At 37.9% G+C, this 14334-nt stretch overlaps 1 protein-coding gene across 1 annotated transcript in view; it reads left to right on the forward strand.

Annotated features, from left to right (window-relative positions):
* Rab18 (RAB18, member RAS oncogene family) overlaps positions 1-3556 on the forward strand; it is a gene marked incomplete at its 5' end in the record, with an annotated part of 31647 nt that extends 28091 nt beyond the window's left edge. The window contains 1 exon segment of the mRNA XM_013521463.1: positions 1557-3556. Within this exon segment, the coding sequence (XP_013376917.1) occupies positions 1557-1732 (176 nt within the window).
* Between the last annotated feature and the right edge of the window lie 10778 nt (positions 3557-14334).

Here is a 14334-nt window from a genome sequence, read left to right on the forward strand (position 1 = left end):
CTGTCTGTGCTTAACCCCGCCGTTGCTATTTAGGAAAAAAACTTGCATTCTTTCATTTCAGTATGTTAGCATTTTAATTTTTTTAAAATATTTTTGTCTTTTTGAGACAGGGTCTCACTATGCAAGTTCAGTCTGGCCTTGAACTCAGTTATGTAGCCCAGGCTGGCCTTGAACTCGCAAGGATCCCTCTGCCTCAGCCTCCCAAGTGCTGGGATTACAGGTGTGGGTCACCACACCCTGCAGTTTGGGAAGCTCTTCAAAATTACAAGTCTTTAGGCCTAATCATAGGTCTGAAACACACTTATTTTAAGAAGTGCTGCGGAGGAAAGGAAGCATTGTAAGGAGAGAGGGTCACTGGGCAGGAGCCAAGGGTGGAAGTTCTGTAAGGCAGTGCTCCTTCAGGGTTCTTTTTTTTTGAAGACAGGGTCTCACTATGCACTTCAGGCTGGTCTTGAGCTCACTTTGTAGCCTTGAACTCACAATGATCCTCCTGCCTTGGCCTCCCAAGTGCTGGGATTACCACACCTGACTCCTTCAGGGTTCTTAAAAGAGACCTTTTCAGGGCAAGGGAATAGCAAATACATTTCATGAGATGGGAACTAGATTAATGTTTAAGGAGTGGGAATAGGAAGAAAGCTTGTGAGCTGGAGCATAGCAGATATCAGAGAGAAAGAAGGCTGGTAATGGTGGGAGATGAGACTTAAAAGGGTATTAAAACCTAATAGGAATGGGTAGAGGTGGCATTATTGCAGGTGTGGTGGAAAGCAGTAGTGATGTGATCTGATATGCTTTGAAAATGCATTTGTGGGGAATGTGCTGTTGAAGAGTGGGAGTGAGAGACTGGCTCTTCTCCCTCCCTCCCTTCCCCTCCCCTTTGCTTCCTTCTGCCTTTCTCCTCTCTCTGCCTCTCTCCCTCTCTTCCCCTGGTGAGATCCTGTCTCAAAATATAGAAAAGGTCTGAGATGTAGCTCAACACAGAGGCCCTGGGTTCAATTCTTAGTACAGTTACCACCCAAAAAGGGGCATATCATCAACTGAGGTAGAGGAGTACTGAGAAACAGTAATAAATTCAAGTCACTTCAGACAGTGAGAAAGATGCTGGAGAACTGAAGGGTTAGGAAGCTGTGCTCAGTGTCCACTTGAGTTTCTTTAGCAGAAGGAAAATGGGGTCACTGTTGTATTCTTTTTACTCAGCCACCTTAGATACTTATTTAACTTGGAGTGTGAATTTCAGTATTCTAAAATGAAATGGTATCTGTTTGGGAGGCTCATTTTAAAAGTTAAATCCTAAGGAAATAACTTTGACATAATATTTGAGTAGGGCTTCACAAGTTACAATTCTATTCCAAAATGTTGGGCTTACATAGCAGTATTCTAATGGGTGAAATTTAAATAGCTCAATTTTAAGAGTTGAGAAATTCATTAATATTAAACTTGTTAGAAGAAATTGCTGATAAGGCTCTCAATAATCAAATTCATGCCATGAAAGTTTCTCAGGAAAACATGGGAATATGGCTAAAAAGGAATATTCTGTCACCTTTTTCCTTGAATTTCAGAGGCAAGTGCGAAAACCTGTGATGGTGTACAATGTGCCTTTGAGGAACTTGTTGAAAAGATCATTCAGACACCTGGACTGTGGGAAAGTGAGAATCAGAATAAAGGAGTCAAACTGTCACACATGGAAGAAAGCCACGGAGGAGGAGCCTGTGGTGGTTATTGTTCTGTGTTATAAACTCTGGGAAGTTCCACCTCTTGCATATTTGATGAGATAGTGACATCTTTCTGTATATAAACTCTCACTGCTATTTTAGGGACCTTGCAGTTTGCACATAATTGTTTTGTATCATGGCAGTAAATATTTGCGAGAAATCCCACTCATCGGCTTTCCCAGGTAAAATGGTATGGTAAGCATGCAGTTTGTAGTCTACAGTTTTTTTATGTAACATAAAATAGATGTACCTTTATGAGTACATTTGATTTTATGATTTACATTTATCATGTAATTTTTAAGACACCCATCTCTCCAGTACATGTTACTACAAAGTCTGCTTTGGGTCTCTCTTGCTTAAATACTCCTGTTAATTACTGACTTACTTGGGTATGTAGAATTCCTAGAACCATTGGGAGGTAAACAGATACCACCAAACCTGTCAGATTTCCTTTGAGGAGTAACAAAGACCATGGCTTCACCACTTTCCTAAGATGTCTGAGATTCTCTTTTACTACTAAGCAAAATCTCAGTACAGACTGTAGCTCAGGCCAATTCATAATTAAATTTCTATTTGTTCTGATGATGCTTCCAAAATAGTGTTGGTATATTAAAGAAGTTTGATATTACTTTTTAACTTATCTCATTGACTAGGTTGGTTCTTTGTTAGTTTCAGTCCTGTGATAAGTGCATTGGATTCATGTTCCTTTGCACAGTGTTTTTAGTTACATGGTGTTTGGCAGAATGGCAATAAGGTTTTTCCTCATTTTCGTTTCCGGACATGCATAGTATTGATTAAAACCCCTTTAGTACTTAACCACTTGTAAAACTTAACCTTTTTCATAAATGTTGGTTGTATTTGTCCAGGTACCTTCATTGTAACTTATGTAATGTTTATGAATATCTGTATCTTGCAGCTTTCGTAAATGGCTAGTTGATATTCAAAAACCTACTTCTGTGTTCTGGGGAGTGGGGAATAAAACACTAAATAACAATTTGAGAAAAGCATATTCCTTCCAGATTCTAACGTGGGAAAATACTGTTGCAGTGAAAATGTTGATAATTTACTGTAACAGGTAATCATTAGTTTCTCAAAACTAACTTGTACACACTAATAAATCTTTGCTACAGTATTGTTTTCTAACTTCTTGCTACTGTACATGTGTGTTTTTTCACTTCTGTTATTTAATGTACTTTGATCTCTGCTATTTTAAGTCTACTTGTAAGTAATTGATCTTTCAAAGCTGGTCACTATAATGCCCTTCAGTAAGATTCTGATATTAATTTCTTGGCACTTTATTCTCTGTGTAATTGGAAATGATACACATTCTTGTGGACCTTTGCAATATGTGTGTTAATGATTTTACTTTAAATTGGTTTCTTTATGAAATACACATCTTCACATATGAAAACCTCACATTGTACTTGGTTTACACTTGTTAGCCGACATTACATATGAGTAAAAGTTTTATCCATTGTGTATTAATTCTGCGTTGTTACTGAAAAGTAGCTGATTTGTGCTTACAATTTGCTCCTGTTGCATTAAACTTCAGATTTGTGTATTTATGTAGACTTGTTTTGACAAAACTTTTCTGTTACTTTCTGCTCCTTTGGTTATGTGGTAATCTTTCTGAACATGGAATTGTTCTCTTCATTTGGTACGATTTCAATACATACAGATCACTTGAATATAATTTTAAGAACTTTGGTTTATATTGTAAACTTTTATAGGTTTTGAATAAATATAGCTTGCTTTCCCTAGATGCATTTGTGCAGGGAAGTACTATACACTTTCCTGTTACTCTCATCAGCTGAGGAACATTTGAATATAATGTTACTCAAATTGTCTTACGTTGTGTGTCTTTCATTTTACTATTTTGTTGAAGCTTAAATTTTGTAGTGGAGGCTTTATAAGCAAGATAGTTGTAATATTTAAAATCAGGCACTATCTACATCATTGAGAGATTTTTTAATTGTTTCCAGAATTATTACAAGTAGTCATAAAGAGCCTTTTGCAAGTGCTACAAGTAGAACAATTAAAATACAGTATTTGAATATCAGTGTAGACCTAAACAAATAATTTTTCAGCTTATGAGTACTGGTTAGCATTTATTGAAAGCTTCCTTGGTGCTAGGTACCATTCTAAGTACTGAATTACCACACTAAACATGACAGTAACTTTCAGACATTGATACTTATGCTGCTTAAGGATAATGAAACAGGTATTTTAGGTGACTTCTCCAAGATGGTGTAACTAACCATTGATTTGAAGTCAAGGCATTTGCTGTTCTAAAGGTATACTCTTAATCATTGTTCACTGTTATACAGCTAGTTACTAGCTTTTTGTTTCAGCATAGTAAGAGTTCCCGTATTTATCATTCTCTTTTCTTATATGTAAGAGAAGTATTTCAGAGTTATTGATTATAGGATAAGTCTGATTGATGTAATCCTACTCCACAAGTGTTTTGATCTAAATGTTTGATGAAGTGTGTGGTCAGTTCTTTTGCTTTCTCAGAGAGGAAATAAAAACCCCTGACATGGTAAAGAGTCCGCAGTTAGGAGACTTACAACACCTAACCTCCCTAATTGGTTTGTTTTTGTTGTTTTTTTGTTTTTGTTTTTGTTTTGGTTTTTTGAGACGGTCTTGCTGTGTAGTTCAGGCTGTCCTCAAAGTAAAATATAACCCAGGTTGGCCTCAAACTTGCATTAGTCCTCCCGCCTCTGCCTCCCAAGTGCTGGGATTACAGTTGTGCACCACCACGCCTAATTGTTTTTGGACATGAAAGAAGAAAGTAAGTCTGAAAATAGTCTGCTTGCAGTTGCAATCTGGAGGGCATGTCTTCAAGTATTTTAATGCCGTGTACAGGTTCATATTTCATTGACATTTCTGGTTGATGTTGATTCATTGTAGTTTGGGTACTCAAGAAATACACATGATTCTCTACCAAGTGTGAGGATGGTCCTTTGCTCACAGGACAGTCTTTCTTTACACTGGAACTTAAAGTCACAGTATTTTTAAGCACAGCATATGTAATTGTTTTGTGTTTTTTACAAGTGACCTGGAGTAGCTGTCCTTTAGGTACTTGAGATTAGAGATCTCAGTATTCAAGTCTTACACTTCTAGTCTTTGTGGTCCATTTCACTAATAATACTTAGAGATCTTTTGTCCACTTATTTAGTTGGATAGCAGAATAAAAGCATTTAATCAGTTACCTGAAGGCACTTGATTAGTCCAGCTCCAACTCTGCCATGCATAGCCCACTATAAACTTTACCCCGGGTTTTGTCTAAAGTGTTGAGAGAACAGAATACATAGAATGAGACTAATTCAAAACTTTAAATGAGGAGTATGTCTTTTTTTTTTTTTTTTTTCATTTTAAATGGGAGTATCTGTCAGGTTGGAATATACAAAAGTATTCAACTTCTGCTACAGGGCTTTAAAACTACTGTTTTTGCTGTAAACCTGTTGTTTCATACTTAAGAATCAGTAATATTTCTGCTTACGGTATCGTTTGCTTAAATGATGCTTTGTTGAGGCTGTTAATACACACACTTTGAGCAGCAGTGAGTGCTTGTCGTCAGTCTTGCTTCCTTCCCGGTTCCTATGTATACAGGTTTTCTTTTAATCTAAGCAACAAACTATGTAGTTTTGTTTGCGTTTCTTTGATTACTAATGAAATTGAGCCCTTGTAATATTTTATTGGGCTTTTGTATTACTTTAATCCCTTGGTCATGTTTGTTGTGATTACCTAAACATGCATGTGCTTTGTGTGGCATTGTTTCACCCTCAGCGATCTACATCTGTCCAGTTACCTCGAGCAGTGTCCCCTCCCCCAAGAGTAAGTGGTCAGGGAAGGGCAGCTGATCCACATTGTGCCACTGAGATACGAGCAGGTATTTTCTGAGGCTTTTTTAGGTATGGAAAATCAGCTTGCACACAGTATCCTGGAGGAGGAGTATTTCTTGCTGCAGCTAATTTTTCTAATAAAAAGAAGTCAACCTGAGGTAGTACCAAGAAAAAAAAGAAGAGGTCTAAATTGGAGAACCCAGTGCAGTCTGGAATCTCTGGATCAAATCAGAACTGAAGTGAGATACTCTTCTGGATCTTCACTTATGTAAATCAACAAATTCATTTTTTGTGTTAGTGATTTTAATCGATTGGGGGGCAACTAAATATACAGTGTATGTGAGTATATGTGTTTTATTAACGTTTCAGTAGGATTATTTCCATATGTTTCTTTATGAATATATAGGAATTTGTGAGTTCGTATATGGTACTTCAAAGACTCCTCAATTTGTAGGGTCTGTTTAAATTTATCATTCAGTGACTCCCTCCGCCCTCCCTCCTGCCTGAAGTATTAGTGTCACAACCTGGCATGTGTACCCTTTTCATTGCCTTTATAGTTATATGCATACAGGTACATACACATATATATTTCATATATAGTTTAATTTGGTTCATATTTTCAAAATGTTTTAAAAAATAATATATGTTTGGATATTACTTTTCTTGTCTAACAATAGATTGTGAAACTCCCTCCAAGACCACTTACATACATGTAACATTTCTTTCAATAATACGTTGTTAATTTTCCATGGTAGGGGTCTACCAGTTTATTCAGCCATTTCTCCAGTAATTGACATTGTCTCAGTTCCATTTTCTTTATTGCTGCAGGTAGTACCATAGTAAGTGTCCTTGTACCATGTTAGATATCGTAAGTTCATAGCACTGTACCATAGTAACTAGATATGTAAGAGTTGGATCCATGGGTCTAGGGAAATGTGTGTATTTTTAGATTTTGAGCTGGGTGTGGTGGCACAGGCCTGGGAGGCTGAGAAGGGAGGCGAGAGGGTCACCCCAAATTCAAGAACAGCCTGAGCTACATGGTGAGGCCCTGTCATCAAAAAAAAATTTTTTTTTCTGGTAGCTTTCCAAAAGTTTGGAACAGTTTTAATTTTCACTAGCAATGTGATTTTTCCTATATTCCCTCACCAATTTTTTTTTTTTTTCTTTTGTACCAGTAATTGAACTCAGGACCTCGTGCTTGCCAGGCAGGCGCTTGTGCCACTGAGCTATATCCTCAGCCCCTCTCACCAATCTCAGGAGGCTTTCCTGTTTCAGTTTTTGCTGCTTTGATATTTATAATTTGTGAAGTATAACTTTCAGGTGTGTAGTGCATTTGGAGTTACTTTTTTTGAAGTGATTATTCATACCTTTGACAGTTTTTTGTGTGAATTATCAGTTATGTGAGCTCTTTGTATGGTACAGATACAAATCCATAAGTCTCTTACAAACATTTTTGTTCTACAGTTATTAAAAAAATTTATCCTCTTTTACTTAAAACTAAAAACATATATCTTCTGGATTCCCTAACACTTAAATTATTCATACAGGCTACTTAACCTCTTAAGTTTTTTTTTTTCCCCTTGGAATTTACTTTTGTGTCTAACACAAGGTAACAGCAAGCCTTGCCATTAGGATACATTGGGTATCATTTTGTACTCAAATTCTCTGTTTTTTAATAATTCATAATTTTCTTCACATAGGTCTTATACCTTTATTAAAATAATCAGATGATTTTTATTCAGATGATTTTTTTTATCATTGAATAGAATATGGGCTTTCTTACTTCATGAGTTCTCACTAATAAAAGCTGTTGACTTTTCTAGGTCTGTTTAGCCATTCATCAATTTCTTTAATTTTGTAGTTTGTTTTAAAGTAAGGTATCTTTATCTTCTAGGTAAAATACAAAAGTATAACATGTTTTTAAGTGTCTTTATATTTCGATAGAAGAAATTGTAGACCCTTATTCTATCATTTGAATGTTATTTTGAATTTGTTCTCTGACCAGCATTTAGGGGCCTCCCGTGTAACAGCTGCGCTTAGGCCTTGTTTGGGATGGAGGTGACTCAGATATGTAGCTCCTAGACCAGCTGGACCACAGATCCCAGCTCCCCTCAAGGACAGCTCTTTTTTTTTTCTTATTTCTTTTTTCTTTTTTTTTGGTATGGGGAATCGAACTCATGACCTTGTGCTTGACAGGCAGATGCTTATGCCTCTGAGCTATACCCCAGCCCTCCAGGACAACTCTTATTGGACTTTCATAGGCCAGTCTTCCTAGCATCTATTGTTTTCTGACTTATGTGAGAGTGAAAATTGGCCCAATGCGTTTTCTGTTGTTCTAACTTTATGGCTAGATTCATAAAGTTGTGATGGTGTCTCTGTGCTAGAACATGTAACTTTTAAAAGTGGACAGCTGTCTGTTGCAAGTTCTAGAAATCAATATAGCACAAAGGTTTAAGTGGCTTTTTAGAATCAGACTGGGATCATATTCCAGGCCAATTTACTATTTCATCGTCTTGAACCAATAGCTCAGTCTTAACGTGTTTGGGCTGCAGTTTCTTCATAGTGATGATGAGACAGTAATAGTCTCAGTAACATCTTAGGGTAGTTGCATTAACTGTGTGAGGAAAAGACATCGTGTCTAAGCTAAGCATTAGCTGTTTATTAGCATCCTTTGGCTTTTTTTCTTAACTAGGTTCAAAATTTTTCTGGAATAGCACATTCACTTGTGCAGTATTTTTCTGAGAGTATTCTGTGTATAAATTTTTTTTCTTTTGCAAGCAGTTTACGCATTTTAAAAATGTTAGAAGGGTGATTTTTGGCTATATTAGGTAACAGTGTAGAAAAATGAACTGGAACTAAATGGTAAGTGATGAGAGTAGCTAAATGCAAATGAAGTACTTGTTGAGAATACTGCAGCTTCCTGCCTTTGCAAAGACCTGGAGCAGCACAGCATCCCATGTGTCAGCACCCTAAAGGCCGCACATGGAACTAAATAATATAGGAACTAAATAGTACACAACATACAGTGTTGTGATCACAACACAGTGGTCCTTTTTAAATTTGTGTTCCTTTAGATGTATTTTCTTCATTAGGAATTTGAAGCTAGTTAAATATTCCCAGGTATGATACTACTTTAAGGGTAACACACAACCAAAGTTTTCTCTGAAACAATACTAGTAAATCTTATAGCAGGTAGAGACTAACCATGTGTGTTTATAGACATTGTAACACTTAGCTCTTGCATGGCTCACTTTTAACAGTAACATGTAAATCATAAGTAAATCTTTGAAAATGTTTTCAGAATTATAATAACATATCTAAAAATATGTAAAACTTCGCTTATATTCTCCTTGTCGGTAGTTCCTGCCTATAGTTATCAACTATATCCTCAGTTATTGCCTCACTATGGGTGTGCAGTTCACATTCTTGAATAAATTTTCTGTGTGGTTTTATTAATTTGAGATAGCAGTTCGTTTCAGTTTTTAATCATAGGGCTTTTTTGTACAATCTTTGGATAATTAAGTGATACGGTTTAAACATCAGTGTATATGAAAAGCTATGTCTAAAAAGTCATGTTCCCACCTTTTTGGGTCCCGTTCTCTGATCTCCCCAGGTGGAATCATTTGTACTTCTAATTTATTCCTGTATTTTTTTTCCCAGAGTGCACCCCCATCTTTCACTTAATGTAACTGTACTTAATGTAACCTGAAAAATCACTTCATAAATCATTTTATAGCGTTTTCTCATTATTATGGTTGTACAAACTGCTGCACAACAATTAGTTTATTCAACCAGTTGTGAATGTTTCCAGTATTTTCCATTATAAATAAAGCTACAGTGAGTATTGTATGTGTTGTGTATCTGTGGAACATAAGTTCCTAAAGCATTTTAAAAAAATCTTTGTTATATTTTACATCAGATGCACCCATTTTAAGACATTTTGATGAATATGTGGAAAGTCAAGATACAGGCCATGGCTATTAGAAAGTTCGGGGCATGTTTGGTCCCCAGTCTTCCTCCCTCTTCGGCTCTGCCTGGTGACCCCTAGGCAGATAGGCTTTGTCCATTGTTCGCAGCCTCCACCTATGCAGTCTACACTTCCTCTTTTCTCTCTTGTCATTACTCTCGCTATGGCTGTAAGTCTGTAAAAAAGATCTCAGTATGATTTTCTTCACTGACTTTGCTACCACGATTCGTTCTTCAGTCCGTTTAGTTACATGTCTTAGCATTTTCGGGAGACCAAAATAACCCACCTGTACTTGGGTGTACTCTTCTGTCAGAATAATCACTTCTAAAAATGATTTCATTTTTATGTAGACAGCTCATTTCCTCTTACGGTTTCCGCATGTTCCGTTTAGTTAAGAAGGTAGCCATATCTCAAGATTCTATAAATATTCTTACACGTTTTCTCCTGCCGTTTCTTAGTTTTGTCACTTGCTTGTTTCTGTCTTTATCTTTGATGGCGTGCGGTCCATTTGGAGTTTGTGTTTATGGTGTTTCACAATGTTTTCTGTCACACTGTGTGTGTGTGTGCATGTATGTATGTGTTTTACCAAGGATTGGACACAAGGCCTTCACACTGAGCAACATTCTGCAGTTCTTCCAAAATTTTGAGTCAGGGTCTCCTTAATTTGTTCAGTTGTCCAAGCTGGGCTCAGACTTGCAGTCCTGCCTCTGCCTCTCAGAATTACCATGTTTATTTTCTTCCAGGTTGATAAATTATGCCAGTACAACTTACTAAGTAAACCTTTTCCCTCCGAGTAGAAAGTCCATAATTCATTGATTTATTCAGCAAAAATGTATTTTCTACCTCCTATTTGCCAGACACTGTTTTAAGTCCTAGAAATAGAGTGGTGAATAAATCTAAACCAATACCTTCATGTAGTTTAAATAGTAGGGTAGGAAACAGAGTAAGCAAATAAATGACTTGAGTTTGAATCGCTTCTCGGCCTTTTGGCTAAGATCAAGTGTACATGAGTTTGAAATAACAAGTAGGGTTAGGAAGAAAAGAATTACAGTAAGGGGATAGAAGCATAGTTGGGCTTAAGCAAATCACTGAGCAAGTGACGCTTGAGCTGAGACCTTAGAAACAAGAAAAGATCCTTGAATGAATCTGGGAAAAGAGCACTTGTGACTGAGGGTCTAACAAGTGTGAAAGGGCCCCAGCGTATCAGCCTGGTGGCTCCGGACAAGAAGGCTGTGCGTATGGAGCACAGAAAGCAGGGGTCAGAAGGACCTTACAGACCCTGTGGAGTTTGGGTTCACTTAGAATCTTAGGAAGCCAGTGGCAAGCTTAAAGAGGAATTTTCTAATTTAGGAATAGCTTACATTGTACAAATTCAAGATAATGGTTTTCTAAACTTGGAAGATTTATCTTACATAAAAAAAGTCCAGAAATGATTTTTCAAGACTGTTGGTGGTGCCTGTATTGGCCATCCCATGTTCATGTTTACCTGAAGATTACCTAACGGGTCAAATTGTACACAGGCTGACAGAGCTCTATTTATTATACCCATATTTCAGGCAGTAGGAGAGACACAAAAGGGCATACCTCCCTACTGGGCTAGATGCCTTAGGAGGCTTCTTAAAAGATGTACATAATATTTCTGTTCCCATCTATTTCCCTAGCTGGAGTGGAATCACCTGATCACATCTAACTGTACAGAAAGATAGAAAATACAATCTAGGTTAGGCACATGTCTGTCCACAAAAGTATGGTTTTGTATGAAGAAAGTGTACAATTGTCAGGAAGATAATTAACCAACTTTGCCATAGAAGTAAATGTTTGCACAACACTCAGAATGTAACCCTGTCATTATGCAATACGTGACTGTATTCTGGAAGTGGATATAGTAAGATTTGCTAATTGATTGGCTAAAGATGATGTGGAGAAGAATGAAAGGATGAGACCTGAGCTGCTTAGTGTGAGCAGCTGTGTAATGGCATTCCATTATAAAATGGAAAGTATGTAGAAAGAAAGAGATTTTGGGAGGAAAATGACTTTGCAGTTACTAAATTTCACTTGTCTATTGGATATCGTTATGGTTTGCATCAGGAATGTCTTCCAAAGGCCTCGTGTGCTCACAGGCAGGGCTTTGGCAGGTTACCGTATCCTGAGGGCTCTGGCTGATTTGCTCTTAGGAGGCGGGGTCTGGTTGGAGGAGGCGGGTCGCTGGGGGCGTGGCCTGGCAGGGTGTATCTTCTTCCCTGGCCCGTCCTTCTCTCGCCTTCCTGGCCGCCATGGCTTGGGTAACCTTTCCTCTGCTATGCCTTTCTGCCGTGTTGTTTTCTGCTTTGGAACAGGAACCTCTAAAAGCCACGAGCTGAAATAAACTCCTTTAAATTGTTAAAATAGAAGAGGTGTCTGAACAGAAAGGCTGAATAGAGATTTGAGTACTAGAGTCTGTCTCGAGAGGAGAGAGCTGCAAATGGCTAAGTTGAGGATCATCAGCACATAGATGAGACCTAAAGCTATAGATACAAATGGATAAATAGGAGAACACTAGGTGGGGGGGTGGAATACATCTACATACTGAGAAGAAAGCGCTAATAAATCCTCTGACCTTTCACTCTTTCTACAGTAGGAGAAGACTGAGAAGGAGTTGCCAGAAAACTCAGGAGTACACGTTACCCTAAAACTCAGCAGCAAAAAAGGTTTCAAGAAGGCAACAGTAGTAATCACAGCCAACACTTCCTGAACACTGACGGTTTACCAGGCATTTCCAAAGTGCTTTACACAAATCTCAGAATTCTTCCCTAACCCCGCACGTTGGAATATCAACCCCTTTTTACAAACAAAGAAACCTGGGCACTGGAGGCAACTTGCCCACATGTTCACAGATGATTTAAGACCAGCAGTCTGGCTCCAGAGCCTGTGTTGTCCTGGGGCATCAGTGTTTTAGACAGTTTCCCGTTCTGCTGAGAGTGGAGACAGACAAGAGCAGACTGCACTTGGGTGTGGTGATATGGAGGTCACTGGTGACCTTGATAAAATTTGGCAGTGAGGTGAGATGCAGGCCTGGCGGAGTGGCCGAAAGATTGAGAGAGCAGAGGGCAGAGGAGGAGAGAATAAACATTTTGCTGGAACGGAGCTATGGGTGGGTCAAGGACGAGCTAGGGTGGGAGATGTTACAGAATGCGTGTTGATGGGAATGATCTGCCGGAGAGTGACAAATAATAAACAGCCACAAGAACCCAACTCGTAGGAATGAAGTTCTTGAGTAGGTGTCAAAGGATGAGACTCACTGCTTGGGTGGAGGACGGCTCTGCAGTGGATAAGAAGACCGGAATGCAGGTCTGGGGCAGGAGTATTTTTGCTCCTGTGTTACCCACGTAAAAACGATCATCGCAAAGGTGAACAGCAGAGAGGAAAGAGAAGAGAGAATAATCATCTAAGAGAGTAAGGAAAAATTCTATTAGCAAACAGAACAGAAATGACGAGTAAAACCGATCAAAATTTGTGGCCAAATATAGAGGCCAATGTTCTTAACTGTATTTTTCTTCATTGTGTATTTTTTATTCAGCAAGGGGCACAGAATAGCTGGAAGTTCTATTAGACCAGGGCTGTCATTTTCTCAAGGGAGTGAAATGGGAGCCAGACACATAAGTTATTTGAAAATAAATACAAGGGGCAAATATTGTAATGATGCATAATGATTATAGAATCACTGTGGAGGGGGAGGTCAATAAAAACTTGGTGGGGATAACAGACTCAAAGGATGACTGTTCCTATTGAACAGAACTATTTTGGTATACATGTAGCAAAGCGACTGAGCTGGAAGGATAGGCAATGTCAGAGAGACACTTGATACTGAGATGTTGGAGGTAGGTCAGGCTATAAATGTGTATATATGCTTGAGGTGTCGGGAGAAGAAAGATAACTGAAATGAGGCCCAAGTCATAGACAGATCATGGGTATTTCTTCATGCAAAGGAACTCCCATATGCAATCCAATCTGCTTTTAGAATCTTTTCTGTTCTGTTAATATAGTTCTATGCTAAATTCGTAACTTTTCATTTTATAATATCTTTATAAAGTGAATTCTTAGTTTTTAACTTTGACAATCATTCTACCCAATGACAAAACGAACTCCTAAAGGATTCTGGCAGGAGCTTCATTAAATTTATGTATTAATTTATAAAAGTAATATTAAAAAAGTCTTCCCTGCAGAAACATGGCATATTTTTCCATTTATTCACTTTTATGTTATTTAATACAATTTTTGTCTCCTTTGTATCCAGGGTTGGCAAACCTATGGCACACATGCCACAGTGAGCTGTTTGTTATCATTGAAAGCTCATCTGCCTTAAGCACCTCCTGGGAGCTCAATTCATACAGTTGTACCCCACCTGCAGACTTCTAGGAGTTTCCTTGTGTTGTGAGAGATATCCCTAGAGAATGAGACAGCCAAAAACCATGGCTGTCTAGACAGGCACTTCCTAGAAACTGTCTGGCCCATCATAGCTCCATTTTCCCTACATTTTAAGATCCATTGCCATTGAATTTTATACATAATGTATCTTAGAGTTATATATTATTTCTTATTCCTAGCTGTATATTTTCATTTTCTCTTCTCCCAGGCTTGGTCAGACTTTGTGTGAGTGTAATCTGCTTTATTTGTATTGTCAAAGAACAATATTTTTACTTATTTTAAAACTCCATCTTTCACTCTTTTTAAAACTTGTTATTTTGAAATAACTGTGGATTTATAAGGAGTTGCAAAGATACTACAGAGAGGTCCAATGTGCCTTAACTCAGTTCCTCTAGCTCTGTGTTGGCGA

The sequence above is a fragment of the Chinchilla lanigera genome, unplaced genomic scaffold (genome assembly GCF_000276665.1).
Source record: "Chinchilla lanigera isolate Chin_1 unplaced genomic scaffold, ChiLan1.0 scaffold00061, whole genome shotgun sequence".
Taxonomy (NCBI): Eukaryota; Metazoa; Chordata; class Mammalia; order Rodentia; family Chinchillidae; genus Chinchilla; species Chinchilla lanigera.